Genomic DNA, 22379 nt, shown 5'->3' with positions numbered 1-22379 from the left:
GGACTTTTATGTAAAATACAAGACTTTTATGTAAAATACAAAAATAACGATCCATTTGAAAATGGGACTGCAGGTTAAATTCTCTGAAATAGAGGGACTTTTCTGAAAAATGCCATGACGGACCAAAGAAACCCAATTTGCTTTATTATTAGGTAAAGATTGACGCTGGTTTAGTACAAAGTACAAAGTAGAAATATGGGTCAGTTTGGTTCGAGGCCTGGCCCTTATGCCTGGCAAAAAGTAATGCCTGGATGTCGCCTGAGAAGTCGGAGAATTCTGCCTGCCCAGGCTTGCCTGGTCCATATGCGTTTGGTGGATAGTCGCCGTACTAAGTACAATTAGGTAGATAAAACTCTGGACACCCATCACTTCCATAAATATTAAAATAGTACCAGGCAGATGCATCAGCCCACCAGGCGTGTCAAACGGGACGCCTGGCCCAGGCTAATCACGTTGCCTGGCTGGCCAGGGCAGGCTAATGGCATTGACAAGTTTTCAGGCCAGGCTATAATAAGATGATTGAGGACACCAACCAAACAGAATCCAGGCAAAATCTCAGGCGCCCTTCAGGCCAGGCAATCTTGCTTCAGGACATGATCCAAACATGCTAAGTGCGATTCATAGACAGCAAGTTCGGTCAGCAGCCTGAAACCGAACTCATATATCAACATCCCCTCCGGAGCTGGGTGAATCGCCATCACTGCCGTCACTACCACTGGTGCTGCTGCCGCTCCCGCTTCCGCTCCCGCTGCTGCTTCCACTTGAACTAGAGGTGGCCTGCTCCACCTGCTGTCCTTCTGCATTGACTTGAGCTCGCAGCGCCTCAGCTGCATTAAGTCCCTCCTCAGCTTCGTCATTTACATCAACATCAGCAACCTCATCATCCATGTCGAGCTGATTTGGCAAGTTGATGTCAAAACCACGATAAGACGTCCCTTGTGCTGAGGCCATATTATTGGGTGAGCCATTGTCATCATCACCGAGTATGTCTAGGTTTTCATCTTGGTCATTGGGATCAGGCGAAGAGGAAAATGGGTCTGTGGTGACTGGTTGATATGTAGAGCTCCTGTTACTGTTTCTTCGTCCTGTCATTAGCAAGGGGCAAATGAACATTTATTACAATCTTGGCCGACAAATCAAGAAATGTAGCATATCATAAATAACACAATCTTTGGCAACGCTTTAGAGTATAAATGTTTTTTTTCTCGTTGCTCCATTTGAATAGGATGGCAAACTTGATTGTAGCATGGGATGCATGGTGAAGAATCACCGTGATCACATTATTTAAAAGAAAAGGTCCACTTATCAACGCTCAAGGAAGGCAAAAGTTTACTTTTCAACCCTGAACTCCAAAACCATTTCAAATGCAACATTGAACTACTCAAACAGTCACATTTGACCTTAGAGTGGTTCCACGAGTGCTTTCGGATGACGTGGATACCACCACATGGCTGCTATGTCATCGTTGGTATTAAGCTATATCTATATCTATATCTATACTTTATTAATAAAGGGGCTATTGCTTCTTACCACCGTAATTTCGTCTGTTAATTTCGTCGGTCCACCTCGCCCGATCGGTTTTTCCCTCGCAATCTCATAGGTTGCACCGGTTTCCGTGGTCCACATGCACGTCTTCTGTATTATTATTTTTGTCCAAACGCAGTTTCCTCAACTCAGTTTGTGGACCCTGACTTGACTTGGAATCTGCCTTAACTAACGCCTCAGATATTTAGGGCATGTACAATGGTGCTATCTTAGGAGTGCCACGTAGGATAAATGATGAGGTGGAGGAGAGAACTCGTAAGAAAAGGCTTGTCTTCTCCTATTTAAGAGAAGAGAAGACAAGAGATGATCTCTTAGCACAATATGTCTCACCATATTTTTAGAAATGACTAGTTATTGAAGATAAGACTAAGAGATAACCCATTGTAGACATTTTTCTTTGTCATCTCTAAATTATATGCAAGACTTAAGATAAGACTATCTTATCAACCACTGTACATGCCCTTAGAGAGGAGGGGACGGGTGAATCCCGCGGGAGGCGGAGGAGCGGCGGACAAGGTCACAAGGAGGCATACGTCAAGGCCGATCCCATCGGGAACTACATCGACCGCCGTCGCCTCTCCTATGAGCGTCCGGGAGCCCCTCCTCCCACAAACACATAGCACCGACTTACGCACGTCCGCTGCTCGCTGCCACGGATGCTGCAGCCGCCGGCTGGTCGTCATCTCCCTCACCGGCATCCCAATGAATCCATCGGCAGCAGCCTTCCTCTTCGACCGTGACGTCTGTTTCGTACGTCGTCCCATGCCGTACGTCGCGCACCTCTCTCGATCCAACCCCCTGCTCCCTAACACGGCAAGGAGACGAACGCTGCCGAGGTCAGGTCAGGCACGGCAAAGCAGACCAGACCCGATCCAGCCCCATCCTCCCTGCTGCGGCAAGGAGACGGGCGCTTCACAGGCGAGGTCGGGCCCAGCGGAGTAGGCTGGATCAGTCTGATGCACGACTGAACCCCATCCATGGATGCAAGGTCTCCGTGCTCATCGTCAATGGCTGCACCCTCGCCAAGTCGCTCATCATTCGCGAGTACATCCATGACGCGTGGCCTGGTCGGCATGACGCGTGGCCTGGTCGGGAGTCGCGTCCCACGCCTTCATCCAGATTCAACACAACCAGAGTACATGGCTGACGCCGACGGGCGGAAGGATTCGACCACCGTGGAGAACATGAACCGCGAGGGCGTCCATGCCATACTACATCCGACACTGTGAGGGACTGGTGCAGCTGACATGTACGAGGGTGCCGACGCTTGACGGGGACGAGAGCACAGAAGAGGCTGCCGCCATCGAACCCAGTCAGAGCATGCCACGCCGACCCACGAAGCAGGCTGCCATCGTTGAACCTGGCCAGCCAAGATAGTGCATGGACAAGGGCGCCGCAATCGAACCCGGTTTGGCAGCCGGCATGCTGTGTGAGTGAAGCCATAGAGTACCAAGGTGCAGGCCAGCGTGCATTGTGTTCACCCCGGGGGTAAAGTTCACATGGCGATGGGCCGATGGAAGCCGCCATGCTACAAGATGCGCGTTGCACATCCGCGTGGCGACCATGCACGCATACGCTTTCGTAGCCAGGTGCGGTCGCATGAGCTCCTGGGCGGCGTAGATATACAGTGAGCATGCATGTAGTACGCACAAAGCATCAAAGCATCAGCCTGACTGACAGTTCTTTTGTCGGAAGAGCCTGACAGATAGTTGTAGCTCCTCAACTGATCTATGTCTAAAGTTTCAAAGCAAGGATCAATATGCAAGTCAAAAAAAGAAATCAAGGATCAATAATGGCAGCCAGATTACACTGCTAAAATTTCAATTTGCTCTGACCGATGTTGCGTGTTTGTCCAGCTGTTTTGTAGCTATGTACAGACAGACAGGCCTCATGCTTAGGCATTTGACATGAACGATGGAAATTTAATGCAGAAACTCAATGAGATCATGACTAATTACCGTCACATGCAATTACTGGCTACTGCATTCTATTGATCATGCATAGAGCCACAGTGGGAAGCTTCTGTTTCGTGGAAGAACTATGAGTGCAAGTGGACCAAAAAACACACAAAACAGTGGGCTAACTATTGTCCCGTGGAGGTCCTAGCTGCAGACTGCGTACTCAGCAAGTCAGCAGAGCACTGCTTGCTATGGAGGCTCATTGACATCTGCCACATATGGTAAAATTTTAAGCAGATCCTATTGTTTTACTTCGGTCTTCCTACTCTTCTTTTTCATATATCCTTCTATTCTCGGCCATGATAAAGGAGCACACAATAAAGTTATTCTGATATGCTTTGCTTGACACCTTCTTCGGGTCATCATATAGACATGAGTAATTAAGTGTTTAATTTTATCTAATTTGATTTAGAGGACCTGAAACATCCTGCAGTTTTACAACAGAAATTGGACTGGTCTCTCATGCCTAATATTATATCTTAATTTCTTAAACAAATAGGATATTGCACATAGACAATGCTTTAGTCGACATAACTGCGAATCAACAAAGGAGTGGCGCAGCATGTGTCGAAGCTTTTACCGTTTTTATGCTTCTCAATGTTAGTCCACAAGGAGTATAGATTGATTGACGCTCTTGCCTTTTTTTGCATCGAATATAGGAGCTTTATTAACGAAGTATCATACGGTTATAATACGCCCGTAGGCAAGCAACAAGAAAATCTGGGCTAACATCTAGCCAACTCTCAGTCCCATCAAGTGAACAAGCACGTCGAGCACATGAAAAAGCATCACCTCGATGGTCAATTCTAGACATGAAAAAGCATCACCTAGAGGGTCTGAAAATTAAGGCAATGTAATTCAACACTTTCAGTGTAGCATGGAGTTAGTATGTGGTATTATTATTGACGCCTAAAAGATAGGAAAATAGATGCCTTGTGTAAGGATCTGAAGGAGAACTGCGGGATGGGATTGGATTTGGAGGATGATTGCCGCTTAGGTTTGTTGTGCATACATGGCTGAAGTAGTGGACGACGATCAAATATAATAATTCATTATTTGTGTAATCTCTGGAAGTAGAATAAATCTGCCATGATTAATCAGCTTGATCAATAAGTTATTCTTTATAGGCCAGTTTCACATCCATACCTAAATAGTATCATTTTTTGATTATTAAGGATTAGCTTCGCATCTTGATAGTGGAATGGCTTCCCAGTAGTTTCAGACAAAGGGAAGATAAAGCAGAAGCAGACGTGTTGGAACCTACAAATTGATACTGCCGGCAGGTAAACTCTTGATTACCACACGAATTCTTAAATTTATTTTATACCTGTTGCAACGCACGGGCCTTTTTCCTAGTCTAGTCATAATCAAGTTGTGGATGTTGTACAATAGGCATGAAAAATTAGCTACCTATGCATATGTGTCAGGTGCAGAGTAGAGTTCAGTTAGCGATCGTGAAGATTCAGATAACGGACGGACGGGATGCATTATAGTGGGATGATCGGACGGCTCGCGTGGCTTGCCTGGTTACTATACTGTTTCATCCGGTTGCTGGTTACTGTTACCGTTTAGCTAGTGTCGAGGCTATATAACAGCCAGCGCAGAGCGCTTGTATCAATTCATCCATTCTGAGACTTATCTCATTACAATGTATACCTAAACCTCCCTCTGTGAGGAATATACCTTAGCATATTCGAGATAATACGATCCAGATCGAAACCCTAGCTCGTGTTCTTCCCAAAATTCCCCAGATCCGCCAAGCAGGGCGTGACAATATGTCGGCACCAGTAGCTTTTCATTTTGATGTATAGAACTTGCCTAAAGCTTCTAGTCCAGCTATATCACAGCTGCATGGTAGTAAGTGCACTCAGAAGTAAGCTGACTGCTAGTGAAATTCATAGCACAAGCGCCAAACTATCTATTAGTTGTAGAAGAGTAAACAGATAGTTGGGGCTAGGACAGTTTGTAAGTCCTACATAAAAGGCTGTGTACCCCCTGGATGTGAAGTTAAGCCTGTGCTACATTGAGAAGATAAATATAGGTTCATCCCTTGCCTGTGCTACATTAATAGCTGGTCACTGACTTCGGCCCTGTGCTGGACTCCGGCCACCCTCCTTCCTCCCTCCCGCTGCCAGCCAGAATTTCTTCCTTTCTTTCTTCCGGGCAAATAATGCGGCGGCCATATCCAGATCAGCTCTGGTTGTAATCTCGCTGTTTGTGAAAAGGGAGGACATGTTTGTAATCTTAGTTTTCTTTCAGGGTCCTTGGTGCGGAACACCCTTCGGACATCACCATGTCAAGAGCCCCATTGTCAACACCCGCGCAGCATCTACTTCAAAGATATAAAGGTGAATCTTCATACACGTGTCTTCTTGTCCCCTTCGAGGATGGTATACTACTTGATCCTCCTACCTCGTGCATACATAGGTTTGAGTGGAGCTTCACACATGGCAAGGAGTTCATGCGAAAGAGTATGACTACACCATCCATGAGGGAAGCATGGAAACGAAGACGGAAGAACAAGAGAAGGACTGCCCTGCTCAGCCGCCGGACATCCGGACTCAAGCCCGAACATCCAGCCTGCCCACATCCGGACTCAAGCCCAGATATCAGAAGGTTCGGCCCTCAAGCCAGACATCCAGGCAGCACCTCAGACATCCGTCCTATCAACGACCGCCCGGACATCCGGCCCCTGCCTGCGTGCAGTTTCAGGCCCGAGGTCCATGTATCCCTCTCCCACTTACCCCTACGTGGACTAGCCTATATACATATATATCTCCCCCACCTCCTCATTAGGGTAAGCTAAGAATTGAGAGAAAAGAGAGCTTAGCACATCTACCTCCCCTAGTGGGATTCCTCCATTGGAGATGAAGGCCTCCCAAGTGGAGAAGAACCATCCATCGTTGTCAAGGCCTCCTAAGGCCTTGTTCGGTTGCAACAAAATTGAAGGGGATTGAAGTGGATTGGGGTGGATTAAATCCCATACAAGTCAAAATCTCACTCAAGGCCTCCTAAGGCCTTGTTCGGTTGCAACAAAATTGAAGGGGATTGAAGTGGATTGGGGTGGATTAAATCCCATATAAGTCAAATCTCACTCAATCCCCTCCAAACCTCTCCAATCCCCTCCTCTAGGAGAGGTTTAACCGAACAAGGCCTAAGGGAGAAAGGATCCTCTTGTAGATTATCAAGACCCATCTCTCCTATAGATTTTGATGAACTACCTTTATATCTTTTCCTTTGTTGTTGTTGAATGCTTGAGATCTATCCCTTGGGCTTCTGATCTGAGTATCTTGTGTGTGGATCTTGTCGAAAAGAGTGTTTTCCCCTCGTGCCTTGTTTTTCTCCCCAAATCCACCTCCAATTCGTGAAGATCAGGCAAAAAAGGGCTTGGCCCTACATCATTCCTCTTTGTGGTGTACCGTCATTTTTGATATATGAAGCAGCTTCGGGGACATTCTGGTCCCCTTCCCCGTGTTAAAATAGTATTTGGTATCAAAACTACGGTGTGTTAGCTCAAGAAAGATATGGAGAAAGGAGTGTTAGAAATAAGCTGAAGTATAGAAGTAGAGGGGAGCTGGGCTGAACACGGGATAGTTTGATTTCTGAACCTGTGGCTTGTACGGCTGCCCTCTGGGTCTACAGAGTACATGGGTAAGTTGGTTCTAATGCTAAACCAACCATGCAGCTCTAGCCGCTACTAGTACATGCAAAAAACAAAATGACTACTAGCTGTCTAGATGCATATGCATATACTACCTTACTAAGGAAGGTACAGCCGACCTGACTACCACTCCCTAGCTAAGTAAATGTAACACTAGGATTACTCCTAACATTCTCCCCCTGATCCTTGTGTGTCTACTTGGCCCTGATCTTGACCATTTCAATCCTTGTGTTAAGCTCATGGAAACGAACCCGCCCTAATGCCTTCGTTAGGATGTCTACAAGCTGGTCCTTGGTGCCAAGAAAATCAGCAGAGATGCTCCCATTCTCCATGCATTCACGGATGAAATGATACCTGACGTCAATATGCTTGCTCCGCTCGGGGAAAACTGGATTATTGCTGAGTGCCAGTGTGGACATGCTGTCCAACTTGAGCTTGACGGTGTCAACTTTCTCCCCTTCAGATCACCGAGCAACCGTGCTAGCCAAATGGCTTGAGTTCGAGTTTGGATTCAAATGTGGATCAAGCCACGAGTGGTTTCTATGTATAATGGACTAGCACGTTCACCGCTTTGAGATCCAACAAGAAACAGAAGTATTAAGACTTTGCATGATGCCTCACTTAGGGTATGAGCCTCCTCTCCCCCCCCCCCCCCCCCCCCCCCTCTTAAAAACCCTACCCATAAGCTACGAAGCACCGATACTTTAGAAGTTGCCGTATCGCCGTTCAGGACGGCTCCGATACTCCGATACGCCCGATACGGGTATCCCAGAAGTATCCCTTTTCTTATTTAAAAAGAAAAGAAGAAAAATTCGGATACGGCTGGGACACGGCAAGCGACAGAACGCAGTCCTGAGCGAGCCCAATAGCCCACGAGGCCACGACCACTAAACCTCTTCCTCTCTCGCATTCTGTCTTCTCTGTTCGACCACACCAGGACCTAGGGTTCGAGGGCGACCCTGGTCAGTCACCGCCGCCGCAACCTGGAGTGTCTCGGCGCTGCCTCCTCTGCCGCCTAGAGTGGCTCACCGCCGGCGCCCCCACCGCCTGGAATCGCCTCTCTGCCTGAATCTTCTGCTCTTCTCCACCGCCGTGCAACTCGGAAGGTAAACAACAATTACCTCGAGCCCCTAGTGATGTACTGATGTGTGCTTGATCTTGGTGTATGCTTGGCTGTTAGGTAGTAGTATTACTATATTAATTTGGATCTGATGTATGCTTGGCTGCTTGATCTTGATGTATGCTTGGCTGCTTGCTGGCTTCCATGTGTGCTTGCTGTGTTGCTGCTTGTTGATGTTTGTGGGATAAAATTATTAATTGCTGATGTTGTTGTTGCTGCTGTCTATTGCTAGGGAAGGAGATAGAAGTACAACATGGCATTGCAGGGAGTTCCATGGCAACATTTTGATCTCATTTCACTCATTTTATTATGTTTGCTTTTATTACATGTCATTTTATTAATTATTTATATATATACTCGCCGTATCGCATATTGCTGTTTCTAGAAACTGCCGTATCCCTTATCGCCATATTCGTATCGCCGTATCGGTGCAACGTAGCCCATAAGAATACATAAGCTGCTTATCCCGCAAACGTTGGAACCGATGCTACTTGGCACGCCTCGTTTTGTATAACAAAACATTTGAGGTTATCATGAATAGGTATGCCAATATCCCATAAACGCAAAGACAGCGTTTGGAACAGATGCTACTTATCCAAATACTAATGTGCAACTGTTTGGGCTTGGCATGGCTCATTTTCTTCTACAAAAACATTTGAGGGGCAATAAAGAAACAACATTGCAGGGCCATAACAAGTTACAGATTTAAATAAGACCAAAGGAGTGAATTAGCCAATCTCAGGAAAGTAAAACCTGAAAAACAGGACTGCAAATTGCAATGACTTAACTACAAGCGTTCAATACAATCCTACAAAATATACTTAAAGGATCTTCTAGAATCAAAGAGGCCCGTATTCAAGGCAGTAAAAGAAATTAAATAACTTAATTTCCACATCATGAGCATATACAAGAATAAGCAGATTAAAGCAGTTACCTGGATTTTCAGGTTCACCAATGTCAATGTGCTCAACCTCAACCTGCAGGATAGTCAGAATCATGATTAGATACAAGGGCCTCTTGAAATATCTAGTATTAGACTGAAATTGTACAGCATCAAATCATGAAGGTCGGCAAAGATTCCATACAATACTTGTATAAACCATGTCCATAGATTCATCATCTGACAATTTTAACTATGAATTTAGGGCGCACTGGTGCACATTTGCAGTACATTTATATTGTCGCCAGCCTACCTGAGCGTGGAACAAATATTTTATATATACATATTCCATAACTCGAAGACCCGTCCCGTGCAGCGAAGCCCTGTTAGTAAGACCCGTTTCTGAATGACTCAAACGGCAACAGGATCGAAGGTAATGACCAGTTAGCATCTCTGATACAGGACAGCGCGTCCTTGTATAATGCTCAAGGCTCTAGGCTGAGTAGAGATCTGTTTTCTTTAGAGATGTTGTTTCCCACAACCGGGATCTCCTTGAGGCGGAAAGCTCCTAGTCACAAACTCACGATACAATATTGTGTTATAAATATTGTGCAAGTGCAGTTGCTACTTGGTGCAATTTGAATATAAACTCAGTCAAATGAACTAGCGTGCACAGGCCTATGAGGTGCATCTGCGAGAGAAAGGAGGATTTGTGCCACAATATGCAATACAGGAGGACGGCTGCGGCTGTTAGGAGCTAGGGTTCTGCCGGTTCTAGGGCGGAGATTGTAGGGGAAAGATGGAGGAAGACGAGGTCGAGGGCGCGGTGGCCGGCGGCTGGGTGCCGTCCTTGCGTGGTGGAGAAGAGGCGGCGGCGGCGCAAGAGGCGGCTAGGGTTAGCTCTCCCGGCTCCCTAAGGGAAGCCGAGCAAATACTGATTGCTTCTTGCTTGATTAGATTGATACATCTCCTCTCCTTATATAGAGAGGTTTACTTGACTCCTAAGCAAACGACCCTAATACCGATAAGATAATTGGGTTAAGCCCCTAATAACGATAAGATAACTTGGGCCACAGCCCACCTAATATGCCGGTCATAACACTTCTCCCCGCCTGCACAAACAGCTCGTCCTCGAGCTGTAAGGCGGGGAAGCGCTTGCTGAACTCCTCGAGGTGATCAACCAGCGTCAAACACCCCCGCGACAGCTGGGGCGGCCAGGTCGCCGAGCCCGGCGGCGACGGCGTCCTCCTCAATGTAGTCTGCATCCTCCAGGTAGAAGAGTCGGGGGCAGACGTGGCCGAGCATGTAGGTCTCGTCGCAGTTGAAGCACAACCCTTGGCGGCGACGCTCGAGTAGCTCGGCCGAGGTGAGCCGGCGGAACGGGCGCGCCGTGGTCGCGGCAAGGGGTGCCGCGGAAGCCTGAGCAGGCCGACCCTGCGCGGGAACATCCGGCCAAGGTGGCGGCCCAGCGGCCCGGGACGGTGATGCCTGCTGGATGGCCACCGCGCGGCGCTCGAACGCGCGGGCGTAGTACATGGCCGTCTGGAGGTCATGGGGTCCCTGCAGCTCGACGTCCACGCGGATATGATCTGGCAGACCGCCGACGAAGAGTTCGGCCCGCTGGTGAGCCGTCACGCCGGACGCGTGGCACGCCAGGGCCTGAAAGCGGTCGCTGTAGTCCTGCACCGTAGAGGTGAAGGGAAGGCGGCCCAACTCCGCCAGCCGGCTCCCACGTATCGGTAGTCCGAATCGCAGGAGGCAGAACTCGCGAAAACGCTCCCATGGGGGCATGCCGCCCTCGTCTTGCTCGAGGGCGTAGTACCACGTCTGTGCGGCGCCGCGGAGGTGATAAGAGGCGAGCCAGGTGCAGTCCGACGCGAGCGTCCGTTGCCCCCGGAAGAACTGCTCGCACTGGTTGAGCCAGTTGAGGGGGTCCTCGGCGCCGTCGTAGGTGGCGAAGGCGAGCTTGGCGAAGCGCGGCGGTGTCTGAGCATGACCGCCGTGAGTGTCCGGCTCGGCGGTACGGAGCAGCGAAGAGGATAGCGTTGGTCCGATGTGCACAGGTGGTCCGCAGGAAAGCGGTGGCCCGTCGAAGCCAGCGTGGAAACCCGTGGAGCCGGAGGGCCCGTCGTACGACAGGGAGGGCGCCGGCTGGTCCGCGGCCATGGTGTAGACTGGCGGCGGTGACGTCCCGGACAACCAGGCCGGAAGCTGGTACAGCGAGGGCGGGAACCGCACTTGCTGAATTGGCACGCCCGCCGGCGCGGTTGTAGTCAGCCCCGTGCTGGGCGGCGGAGGCGCCGGCAGCGGCAGCTGCTGCTGCCTGGAAACGGCGGAGGCGGCTGGCGCGGCGATGGCCGCGGCCGGCCATTGTGGCCAGATCAGGGCGGTGGCGGGGGCTGGCTGTAGCTGCAGCGAGGGCTGCAGTGGCCCGACCAGCGTCGCGGTGGCCCCAGGGTGCGGTGGCGGCGACGACCCGGGTGGCGTGGGTGACGCGGCGAGGGCCGGCGCCGACCACTGGGGTGCGGCGGCGGGCGGCGGCTGAAGCGGCCAGTGGTGGTGTAGAGGCCCGGTCGGCGCCACGGGTGCCGAAAACCACGGCAGGGCGGCTGGCCCGGTCACGGCGGCCGGCGGCCCGTAGGGGCCGGCTAGGTATAGACGTATCCCCTGGACGGCGGTGACGAGATCGTTGAGGACCCCGGTAATCCGGGGAGTAGACGGCGGCCGGTGGTGCGGTGGAGGGCGCCGTCATCTGGGTGGTGGCGGCGCCGGAGGATGCGACCAGCGGCGCGGACGGGGAGGGCAACGGCGCGGTGGAGAAGGCCAGCGGCCCGGTGGTGACGGTCGGCAGCGGAAGCGACGGGATGGGCGGCGGCGAAGACATGATCGGAACTGAGCTACCTGATACCAAGGTGTTAGGAGCTAGGGTTCTGCCGGTTCTAGGGCGGAGATTGTAGGGGAAAGATGGAGGAAGACGAGGTCGAGGGCGCGGTGGCCGGCGGCTGGGCGCCGTCCTTGCGTGGTGGAGAAGAGGCGGCGGCGGCGCAAGAGGCGGCTAGGGTTAGGTCTCCCGGCTCCCTAAGGGAAGCCGAGCAAATACTGATTGCTTCTTGCTTGATTAGATTGATACATCTCCTCTCCTTATATAGAGGTTTACTTGACTCCTAAGCAAACGACCCTAATACCGATAAGATAATTGGGTTAAGCCCCTAATAACGATAAGATAACTTGGGCCACAGCCCACCTAATATGCCGGTCATAACAGCGGCATTGTAGGAGGTGAGCGTGAAATGGCGCGACAACGAGTAGATGAGGCAGCAATGGTTTTGTGAATAACTGTTGTACTGTAGTGGCAATGGGTGGGAGGCTGGGAATCACTGTTGAACTAACAATACAACCTCTGTCCCAATTAACATGGCGCACACATATTTCAAGGTTCAACTTTGACCATCAATTTGACAAAGAGTGGATTATGTGTCACAATAATTATACCGTCCAATTTGTAGTAAAATAGTTACCAATGGTGTAAGTTTTATCACATATAATTCATATAATTAATTATTACTGGTGAAACTGATAGTCAAAGTTCAAACACGAAAAACAAGGGTGCCATGTGAATGGGGACGGAGGGAACCGAAAACACTGATTCGGAAAATACTCAGGAATGGGGAAGGAATCCAGGTGCTAAAACAGAGGAAAAACACATGGACATGAAAGAAACTGGCGGTTGAAACAAAGGAATGCCAACACACAGGAATGGTAAAAGGGTAATTAACTTTGAGCAAAAGAAACAACCATAACATAGATATCCAGGCAGCACCATCTATGCACCAGTGGTCTAACGTTCACCTATTCTTCAGCATGGTCTTTGTGAACCAGCCATCCTATCCCCAAGATCCAATGCAATTACTGTAGGAGGACAGCCCATGCACTACCCCCGACCTACCTAGACACAAGCCATGCACCGGCGCACGTGCACACTACACTCGCACACGCCTCAACCCTGAACCACGCCCATGAGAAACAAAAGTTGCATTTGTGGGATCTGAACTCTATCTTGGTCTTTTGGACTTCAACAAAACAAGAGCTCGGGCCTTAATTCCGGTGAAATTAGAGGGAACCACGTTGTTCCTATGGTCTGCAACAGTGTTCCTTTGGATTGATTCCTGCAAAGTGCAAACCAAACAGCACAACAGTACCTATTGCCATGGAATAGAAATTCCTATGCACAATGATGGAGATCTTATATTCCAAATAGGACCCTACGGTTTACACAGCAATCAGCGGGACTGTATTTTCAATAAGCAACTCAAGGTTCAGTTAAAAATGCAACCAATATTTGGGTATGTCATAAAATAGCACGATGAAATTGAAATACTAAGTAATAAATGATTTACTTTAGCAAATCACAAACATAAGACTTGTCTTGTGCAGTTCCAAAGGATGTTGGCAATCTTTTGAACTGATTAGTGTTGAACTAAGGCAAAAGTGTGACTTTTTGTTGGCGCTATTTTAAATGCATCATATAGCCCTATTGTCCAAAATGGTCGGACCCTTCCCCAGACCCTGCGCAAGCGGGAGCTACATGCACTGGGGCTGCCCTTTATATAGCCCTATTGTGTTTTAGTGGTTAATGACAAGGCAAATGAGAGGACTAATATTTTATCAAATCTAAGGACTAATATTTTATCAAGTATGTATCAGAAAAATAGTCCTTGGTAATAAGGGGGCGTTTGGTTCGAAGCCGAGAATGGATGGGCTGAGGGTATCCCTGTCCGCCTGGTTAAGGATAGCCAATTTCATTTGTTGGTTGGAAGGATAAATGGTGGTTGGGGATAACCAGTTTTATGTTTGTTTTGGAAGGATGACAAGTGGATGGGTTGTTCAGTACCTCTCAGGTGAGAATACGCTGTACAAAAGATGAAAAGAAAGAATTGAGCATGTGTGTGACGACCTTGCATGGTGTCACGTTAGTTTGTTTTTCTTTGTGTAGAAGTAGTAGGGCTGAGTCGTGCTTCTTTTACGGCGGGCCAGTAGCTGCGTGTGTGGCCTTGATCCATAGGACGTGGGATGGCACGTTCAGAGAGGGCCTGGTGACCGGATCGCACGTCCATTACGCAAGGAAAACAAGGGAAGGATAACAGCAAAGCCGCAAGCCAATTGCGCGGCGAACTTCTGTGTTCATGAGCTGTTCGTCATGAGTACGTCGATCACTGTCCTCCGCCATGGTTGATCCAAGGAAGAGAGAGAGAGACGAGGAAGAGAGGGTACACAGCACCAGACGCTGCCACCGCTGGCGGATCACCCACACGTCGAGAGAAACGGAAAAAGTAGAGAAGTAGAGGCGCAGCACCTACTTCACCGCGCCGCCGGCCGCCATTCACGTGCCGCCGCCTGATGCGAAATCGCCGCCACCGCCTACTTTCCGTTCCCGAGCGAGAAAGAAAGGGAGGGCGAGAGATAAGAAGTAAACATTTCGGCACGTGACGAGCGCGGGTGGCTGCCATCATCCGCGAGATTTTCGCGGACGAGGCCAACCAGCTTTTGACGAGAATATTCTGAAAATCTAGTTATCCCTAGCCACTCTATCCCTCAACCAAACGCGCGGTACCATCTGAAAATCTGGCTATCCCTCAACCACCTATGGATGGCCAGCAAACCAAACGCCCCCTAAGTAGAAACATCGTTGGCGACCCCTATATTTGTGCTACCAAGTGGTTGCCTCCTAGCTCATGCATGTAATTTAAAGGCTTTTGGTGAACCAAAAATGCACAATGAGTAAGGACAACCATACTATCAATAGCGGCACAAGCAAAATAACTAGGTTCGAACTCCAAGTCAAGATCCTCAACCAAAATCCCGAAGTATTCGATTCCTACCACTCAAATTCCTCTGTTTTTCCTATCCCCGTTACTTCCGAGTATTTCTACGTGGTACTACATGTTAAAGAATATTAGTATTGGTCTAGCTCTCCTTACATATTCATATTGGTCCAGATTCCCATATGGTATCATGAACCCAAGTTTTGAGGCGGGGTGGGCGTGCCGCAACTCAGCCTCCGAATGGAAAAAAGTCGGTATCCGCCTCTCCATTTTGATAGAATCTCATCGGCATATCATGTCGTTCACATCTTGAACCACCCTGCTTTGATCTCATTTTCCTCGGTCTCCTCCAACCAATTTCTCTAACCAATCTCCCCAGAACAGTTCTACTGTTGCTTCCCGCCTGCATCACCAATGTATTGTGATTCCTCCCGCCCGCTGCTTCGCCCCCGTTCAGATCGGCCATGTACACCCAGCGGCTATCTGGCAAAGCTACACCCAATCAAGCAGCTACGCCTCGCTCCCTCTGTTGTAACAGTATGTCCTAGTCTTCAGAAGCGATCTAGCCTATCGCTATATCCCCTAATAGTGCCCTGCATGTAGGGGATCTCACCTGCATATGTATCATGTACAATAACTTAATGAATATATCAAGCACTTCCATATTCCTTTTTGGTAATCAAAGCCACGTTCTCGTCCCACCTCTCCCATGTCGACCTCCGGCACTGTCGCCTCTGTCGTTTCCTCCCCCGGTCCTACCTCCCAAGCAAGCGACGACCTTGGTGCTGAGCTTGGAGCTGGGAACCTCCCTCCTGCATCCGGTGCCCCTTCGCCTCTGCTGCCCAGCCCCGTGCCTCGGCCACCGATGATGCTCTCCTCGATGGACCTCGGGGAATTCATCCAGTTCAAGATGGGCCTCGACGCCTTCAACTTCACCCAATGGCGTAGCTCCATCAACTTCCTCCACGCTCGCCACCATGTGCAGGATCATGTTCGGCATGGGCATGCCAACCGCCTCATTGATCCCGAAATGGACAACGACATCGTCTTGTGGTCCCTCTACCATCGAGGGGGCCTTATCGACGTAGTCGCTCTGCCGGAATCCTCAGCTTACATGATCTAGGCCCGACTACACGAGTACTTCTTCGACAACCAGGCCGGTGGCACGCTGCACTTGGGCCAAGAGTTCCACGCCACCGTCCTCGGCAACCTCTCCATCAACGATTATTGTTGTTGTCTGCAACACGTCGCCATGGCCCTCCTGGGTTTGGGCAAACCGGTCAGGAACTGCACTCACCCTCCAGATGATTAACGGGCTCGAAAAAAGCTGAGAGGCCTTCGTGATCCTCCAGTCGACGACGGCGCTGCCCTCGTTCACACAAGTGCGCCCCCGCCTTTTCCTTGCCCCGGCTCCGGAGATCGCGGTGACTACGCACCCAATAGTGGTCCTACTGGCCGTGGTCGGCCAGTTCAATGCAAAGAGCAATGGTGGGCGTAGACATGGTCACGAAGACGCGCCAGGCGGACACAGCTCCGGGTAGCAGTCGTGGCTTGGGTACTTCGCCCCATGGGGAGTTGCACATACATGAATCTATGGGGATAACCATGGAGTTGCAGTTTGGTTTCTCGTGGAAAATCAATGGTTGTTGTGAAGGCATGTCTTTATTTTGGTGGTTTGTTCAGAATGCATTTTCTACACCATTTTATGAACCTACAGGCAACGTGCTGCACCTAATGGATTGGTGGTCCACTCTTCCATGTCTACAGCCAGCTAATCCTATTTTGATGCTACTCTGCATTTGGGGGCTGCAAAACATTGGGATACCAGGATGCCTAATTATGTTCCTATTAGGGTTTACATCCAAATGGTGGAGCACACTTGCAGCATGTTCATGGCATTGTCTTGCACAAATAATTCTGATGCTTGTGCATTATTCTGGACTCATGACACTATTTACAATGATGAAAAAAATTCCCGCTATAGAGAGCAGCATCCTCGCCTCCCTGAGCATATGGTTGTACCCAACATGTGCAGAAACACAGTACAGTTTCACGCTGCAGCTTCAGGCCCACCAGCTGACAACAAAGTGTTGGGATCATGGAACTCTGGTGCAGCTACAGCTACTAAAAATCAGTTTGGAATCAACAACAATTCCTTGATACGATATGATGTTACAGGTAAAACGCGATCATGCAACCCACCTCTTTTTGCACTCCACGGAGTTCCCAGGTTTCATCCTTGCCATTTCATGTGGTACAGCGAGTGCTTCCTAAGTGGGATGATGGAATCTTGAATCTTCATTGTCGGGCACCATTGCAAATGAGGAACGAGTGCCTATATGCAAGTGCAGATAGGCACATGTTGGAGTTGCCCTTTGGAATAGGCCATGGTTGGGACCTGATGCTTCTCGGACATAATCCACATGGCTTGAGCCTTGAAGGTTGCTTCCTTGACCACCCTGGTGCTTGTGTTCAGATTTTAGAGTGATGGTGTGATGGTGCTACACTGGCTCTTGGATTTTGTTCAGGCATTATTGGTCTACCTGTCCAAACACAATGGGATCCCGGCGGATATGATGTTTCTCGGAACTACGTCCTCAGCTTGAGGACAAGCCGCAATTTAAGGGGGCGAGAATGCCATGCTCCAAGGGTCATGCCCCTATACTCTTCATGGGCCTACTCTTCAGAATGGGCTATTGAAACTTGGGCTTAGCAAGGCTATGCTGCAACATCGCCTATATAGAAGGAGAGGCAGCTCACCACATGACAGCGAATGGATGAATCGTCTTCAAACTTCTCGTTCCTCTCCCCCTGCTGCTACTGCATCCCATCCTCTGCTTGCTGATTTCTCATCCCAAATCTCCCTTGTATCTCCCGACTTCTATATAAGATTGTTACTGATCCGTCTGTCCGTTCCATCTCTGTACTGGTTGCTGGAGGTCGGACGAAGGTGTTGATAGTCTAATTTGGATCTGGTTTGTATGGTCGCCCAAATTATTTAGTTTTGGTAGTTAAGCTAATCGGTTGACACATTGTTTGAGAATGACCACAGGATTGCAGCTCTAGAGGCCAGGTGCAGCAGGCTAGATGCAGCAGAACTGTGTGTTGGAGCTCACGCATGAAGAGAAAGCAGGAAAATGATCTGGTTTAGAATACTTGAGATAGAATAGAAATATTTTGCATAATAAGCTGTTCGGCCAGAGCAGAGCTAAGATAGAAGCCGTACTGGTATCTGGCTCAGGCCGATGCTTTTCGAGATCTGGCCAAACTATGTAAAAAATTAGGAATATCCTCCGTTTTTAGAGTGGACTCTAAAAAAATTAAGGGATAGAGGGCAGGTTAGGGAATCTGCTAGAGTGAATTTTCACCCTGAATCCTTTAAAATGGCAGTTTTTTAGATGGGAGGTGGGATTTAGGGAATCTCCTAGAGTTGCTCTAAGTACATATAGATGAAGCATCGATGGTGACAATGAACTCTGGACAAAGACATTATGTGCTTTAATATTTGTTAGTTTAGAAAGTACCTATAATTATATAACGGGATACCTATTGTCTCATGTCCTCTTCTTCCCAGGTCTAAAAATGAACAAATGATGAAGCAATTACCTAAATTTAGCTAGGGCATGTAACATGCTAACAGAACTTACCGGAACTGAGTGTATAGAAGGTTTGCTCGTTGCAGGCAACTTGCCAACTTTCGCTAATGGAGGAGAATGAGATTCACCCATTCCAGTAGTTGTAGCTGCCAAGGAAGTTGCTACAGACTCTCCCGGAACCCGGACATGCCTTAATCTCTTGACTGCCCGGTGCAATCGTTCCAAGCGAAAGGTCTCACCATCAAAAAACAAGACACCATCATTATCCTTGTACTCTTCTTGGCTTCCCTCGAATGCCACCTTTGGCCTGCCAGGCTGATTGTTATGAAATTCCACAGTTACCCGGTTATCTTTGCTCTTCTGCAGAGAGCCAGCTTGAGTCTTGTCAATAGATGCTGGCTTAAATTCATCTGCAAGATTGAACAAACAAAAATGATTTAATGCAAAACAAAACATGATTGATACCGTAAGACAATAAGAACACATGAGCATTGATGGATCAACAAGAGTACTCGGTTCTGTTAGATAGTATAGAGGAGGAACCTTGCCTGCTTCCTAGTCAATGATGAGCTATGCTTACCTTGATAAGTGTGTAGCAAGAAATTCACAGAAGATGCATAAAATATAACTTCAGGAAACATGGAGTTAATAATTGGAAAGATTAAATGTCACTAATTAATGCCTAAACATCACCCCATGGCTCAATACTTAGATCACATGAAGCATGAAAACAGAAGAAGGTTATGTAAGATCAATATGAGGCCCAAAGCATTTCCATGGCACGTGACAATTTCAGAAAGAAAAAAGCATGATACACTACTCAGTTGTGAAAAGTTTGACTATCACATGGAAAGGAAATTCCTGGAAGACAGGCAACTAAAGCGGAAAAGTGCTTGCACTGGATTCTCAACAAAGCTACGTGACCAAGGACACTGCAGGATGATAAACACATAGGAAAGCAATTTGCTACTCTCGCCACTCTGCAACCCAACAATGGCCGCCATCTCGAGCCATCAAAGAGAGGAAACTTTCTTAGACAAACAATTGCACATAGTTTGGGGGACACAAAATTAGACTGTTTAGGTTAATCAATTGAATTATTTCTTGGGGATTTGTGAAAAGAAAAGGTGAAATGTCTTTAATATGGCCTTGTAGTACGAAACAAAAGGAGCTACAAAAACTACTGATAAGAGCTCCACTTCAAATTGTATGTGTAAGAAAATACACAGGAAAAAAGGTGCCCAACCTTACAGAAACTACAATGCCCAAGACTTATTTTTGTTAAGATCTATGAAAAAATAACTTCCGATAATTACAAAAGAGCGGGTTTGAGATAAATCGTAACGCTCAGTGATGCCATTTCAGCATCTCCAATTGAAAAGGGGCTACTTCCTACTGAAAATCAGGATATGTATATAAGGCCAAATTTTGGAAATAAAAGAGAGCAGGAAGAAGAAACACTTAAACAATAAATTAACTCCAGGTACTTAGAAAGAGAGTAGAAAGGATAAACCTTTCATCTGTTGCGTACTACCAGTGGGAAGCCCAAACAGAGAAAGAATAAGAGTGTGTCTGGTTGAGGTCCTGAGATGGAATATAATGCGCCGGTTCTCGATTTGGAGATTATTCACGTGCTTGGTTGAGGTGGTGGAATGGAATGAGTTGGTTCCTTGAAGCGGGATATTCCATGTAAATGTGGAATGCAGTGGTGGCTCCAAATCGGTCGGACGGACTGGTTCCGGTAAAAATTCTCGTCATGTGCGCTCATCTGGCCACTATATCTAATTCTCCCTAACATGCAACTATGCCAACTCAACATGTGACCATGCATGAGAAAAGACCCACCTTAGCAGGCACCATGCATGAGAAAAGACCCACCTTAGCATGCACCATGCATGCTACTGATATATGATAAACACTCTACAACTATACAATCAGCAAATATAACAAATTATATGTATTATAGTTTCAATTCTCATTACTATTCCAAATACTAATGTAGTAATGTTTCATAAAACCAAAGTGCATTGAAATAATTGCAATCAATTCCATCAATAACGGGACAAAGAAATAATGAAATCTTTATACCAGAGCACTGAACCAGAACAATGAAATGCTAAATAAAATGAAGCTGATTTATATATGAATGAATGCAATAAAATGCAGCATATTGTTGGCCAAAAGAATCTAAATTGTGAAACTAAATCTTTAGGCCTTGTACAATGCAAGGTGCTTAAGAGAGGTGCTTAGAGAAATAAACCAGATTTTTTTTAAGCACCTGTGCTTATTTGTAGAGGGTAGATGCCTAATTAGGCAACCCCTCCTATAGAGATAAGCACTGGTGCTTAAGAAGAACTCGGTTTATTTTACTCAGCACCTTGCATTGTACAAGACCTTACGGTGTTTCTTTTGCTATTGACATCAAACTACTCCATAATTCAACAACCGCTATCTGATCAACAAGACAAATTCATCAGATCAAAACATATTAGCAGAAGATAATAATAAGCCCACAAAAGTGATTGGTAGTTCATTTTGCACTAGATTCCTACTTATCTCTTCCCATGTACCTGTGTATATATTGATCTTGACCCTATGCAAAAGAGATAAAGTTGTTATTCCTCTAACAAGTTACACGTCTCCACTGTAATCACAACCCAAACATCGTAACAGCACACCCTATGGCAACCGATTCGATGAACTCCGAACTCAAATACCAAAACGGGCATCACACACCATACCAACAATTGGTTGAAGAAAACCCCTACCTCTCGTCGAACTAAACAACTAATAATATGTCGAAATATGCGGATCGTATTTCAAAGGCGGAAACAAGAAAGAGGGGGCGGGGGGGGGGGGGGGGGGGGGGGGGGGGGGGCGATCCGTATCTTACAGCGGAGCGTGCAGAACTTGGTGGTAAGGGCGGGGTCGCGGCAGGAGGACCCCAATCGAAGGTCGTACCACCGATTCGGTTGCGGCGCCGTGCTCGGCTCGCCGGTGTTGCTGCTCGCCATCCCCACGCCGCTACGGGGCTGTCAGGTCGTAGTCGAAGCAGCGGGGAGGAGTCCCGAAGGCCGCGGGTCGCCAGTAGTGGATGGTCGCGGGTGTGTTGGCACTTGGGGTAGGGGTAGGCGTGGCGGCGAGGCAGGCGGTGGCGGCGCGCGGCGGCGGACGGCGGTGAGGGGCGGGGCGGGGCGGGGCGGGAGGTCCAGATAAGATCGAGAGGAAGGGTCGTGCTGGTGGCTGCGTTTGTTTTTTCCTCTCTCGCTCGTACCGCTTCAGGTTCAGTTAATATGAGGACTGCAGGCCAAATTACCAAAACGTACAGGGACTATTTTGAAAAAACGCCACGATGGTGAACCCGACACACTCAGGGTGTGTTTGGTAGCTATTCTCACCCTAGCATAGTTGTTCCCCTTTGAGACATGCTTAGTCTAGACATGTTGAGTACATGCAACTGCAGCTGTTTGGTAGAAATGTATGTACTGATGCATGCTGAGCTGAGACTGTATTTGGTAGCCTGCATCAAAGAAGACATGGTGTGCTGAGACGGTGTTTGGTAGACTGCATGAGGTATGCTACATGAACGGATATTTTGCCATATGTTCGATGAGATAATTTAAACAATTCAAGCAATAAAACATTACTATGCCAACATAATCTGAATGATGATAATGTGAAGAAAAATATTCAACAATTAACATAAGACATAATAAGCCTGGATTGTAGCACTGCATTACTAGGTTCATATTACATTAGACATAATAACCCTAATTTCTAGTACCGCATCAGTAGAT

General features: G+C 48.0%; 1 protein-coding gene across 1 annotated transcript; it reads right to left on the bottom strand.

The window, feature by feature from the left end:
* Positions 1-116: 116 nt before the first annotated feature.
* Positions 117-21858, bottom strand: LOC109761170 (uncharacterized). Its single transcript, XM_020319969.4, has 4 exons — positions 21476-21858; positions 18634-18992; positions 9219-9261; positions 117-1085 (listed from the first exon to the last, which is right to left on the bottom strand). Exons 1-4 carry the CDS (start codon positions 21594-21596, stop codon positions 658-660), a joined length of 951 nt encoding a protein of 316 aa, XP_020175558.1. The 5' UTR covers positions 21597-21858; the 3' UTR covers positions 117-657.
* Between the last annotated feature and the right edge of the window lie 521 nt (positions 21859-22379).

This window comes from Aegilops tauschii, chromosome 6, assembly GCF_002575655.3.
Source record: "Aegilops tauschii subsp. strangulata cultivar AL8/78 chromosome 6, Aet v6.0, whole genome shotgun sequence".
NCBI lineage: Eukaryota > Viridiplantae > Streptophyta > Magnoliopsida > Poales > Poaceae > Aegilops > Aegilops tauschii.
The sequence above is the reverse complement of the archived record's forward strand: the minus strand, read 5'-3'. Positions and strand labels throughout refer to the sequence as shown.

What these genes read in the sequence shown, in the direction of transcription:
- LOC109761170 (XM_020319969.4), bottom strand. Translation starts at nt 21,596, where the DNA reads ATGGCGAGCAGCAACACCGGCGAGCCGAGCACGGCGCCGCAACCGAAT. An exon ending in CAAGTTCTGCACGCTCCGCT is followed by an intron (nt 18,993 to 21,475) that starts GTAAGATACGGA and finishes TCAATCTTGCAG; the next exon opens with ATGAATTTAAGCCAGCATCT. An exon ending in TGGTGAACCTGAAAATCCAG is followed by an intron (nt 1,086 to 9,218) that starts GTAACTGCTTTA and finishes TGCTAATGACAG; the next exon opens with GACGAAGAAACAGTAACAGG.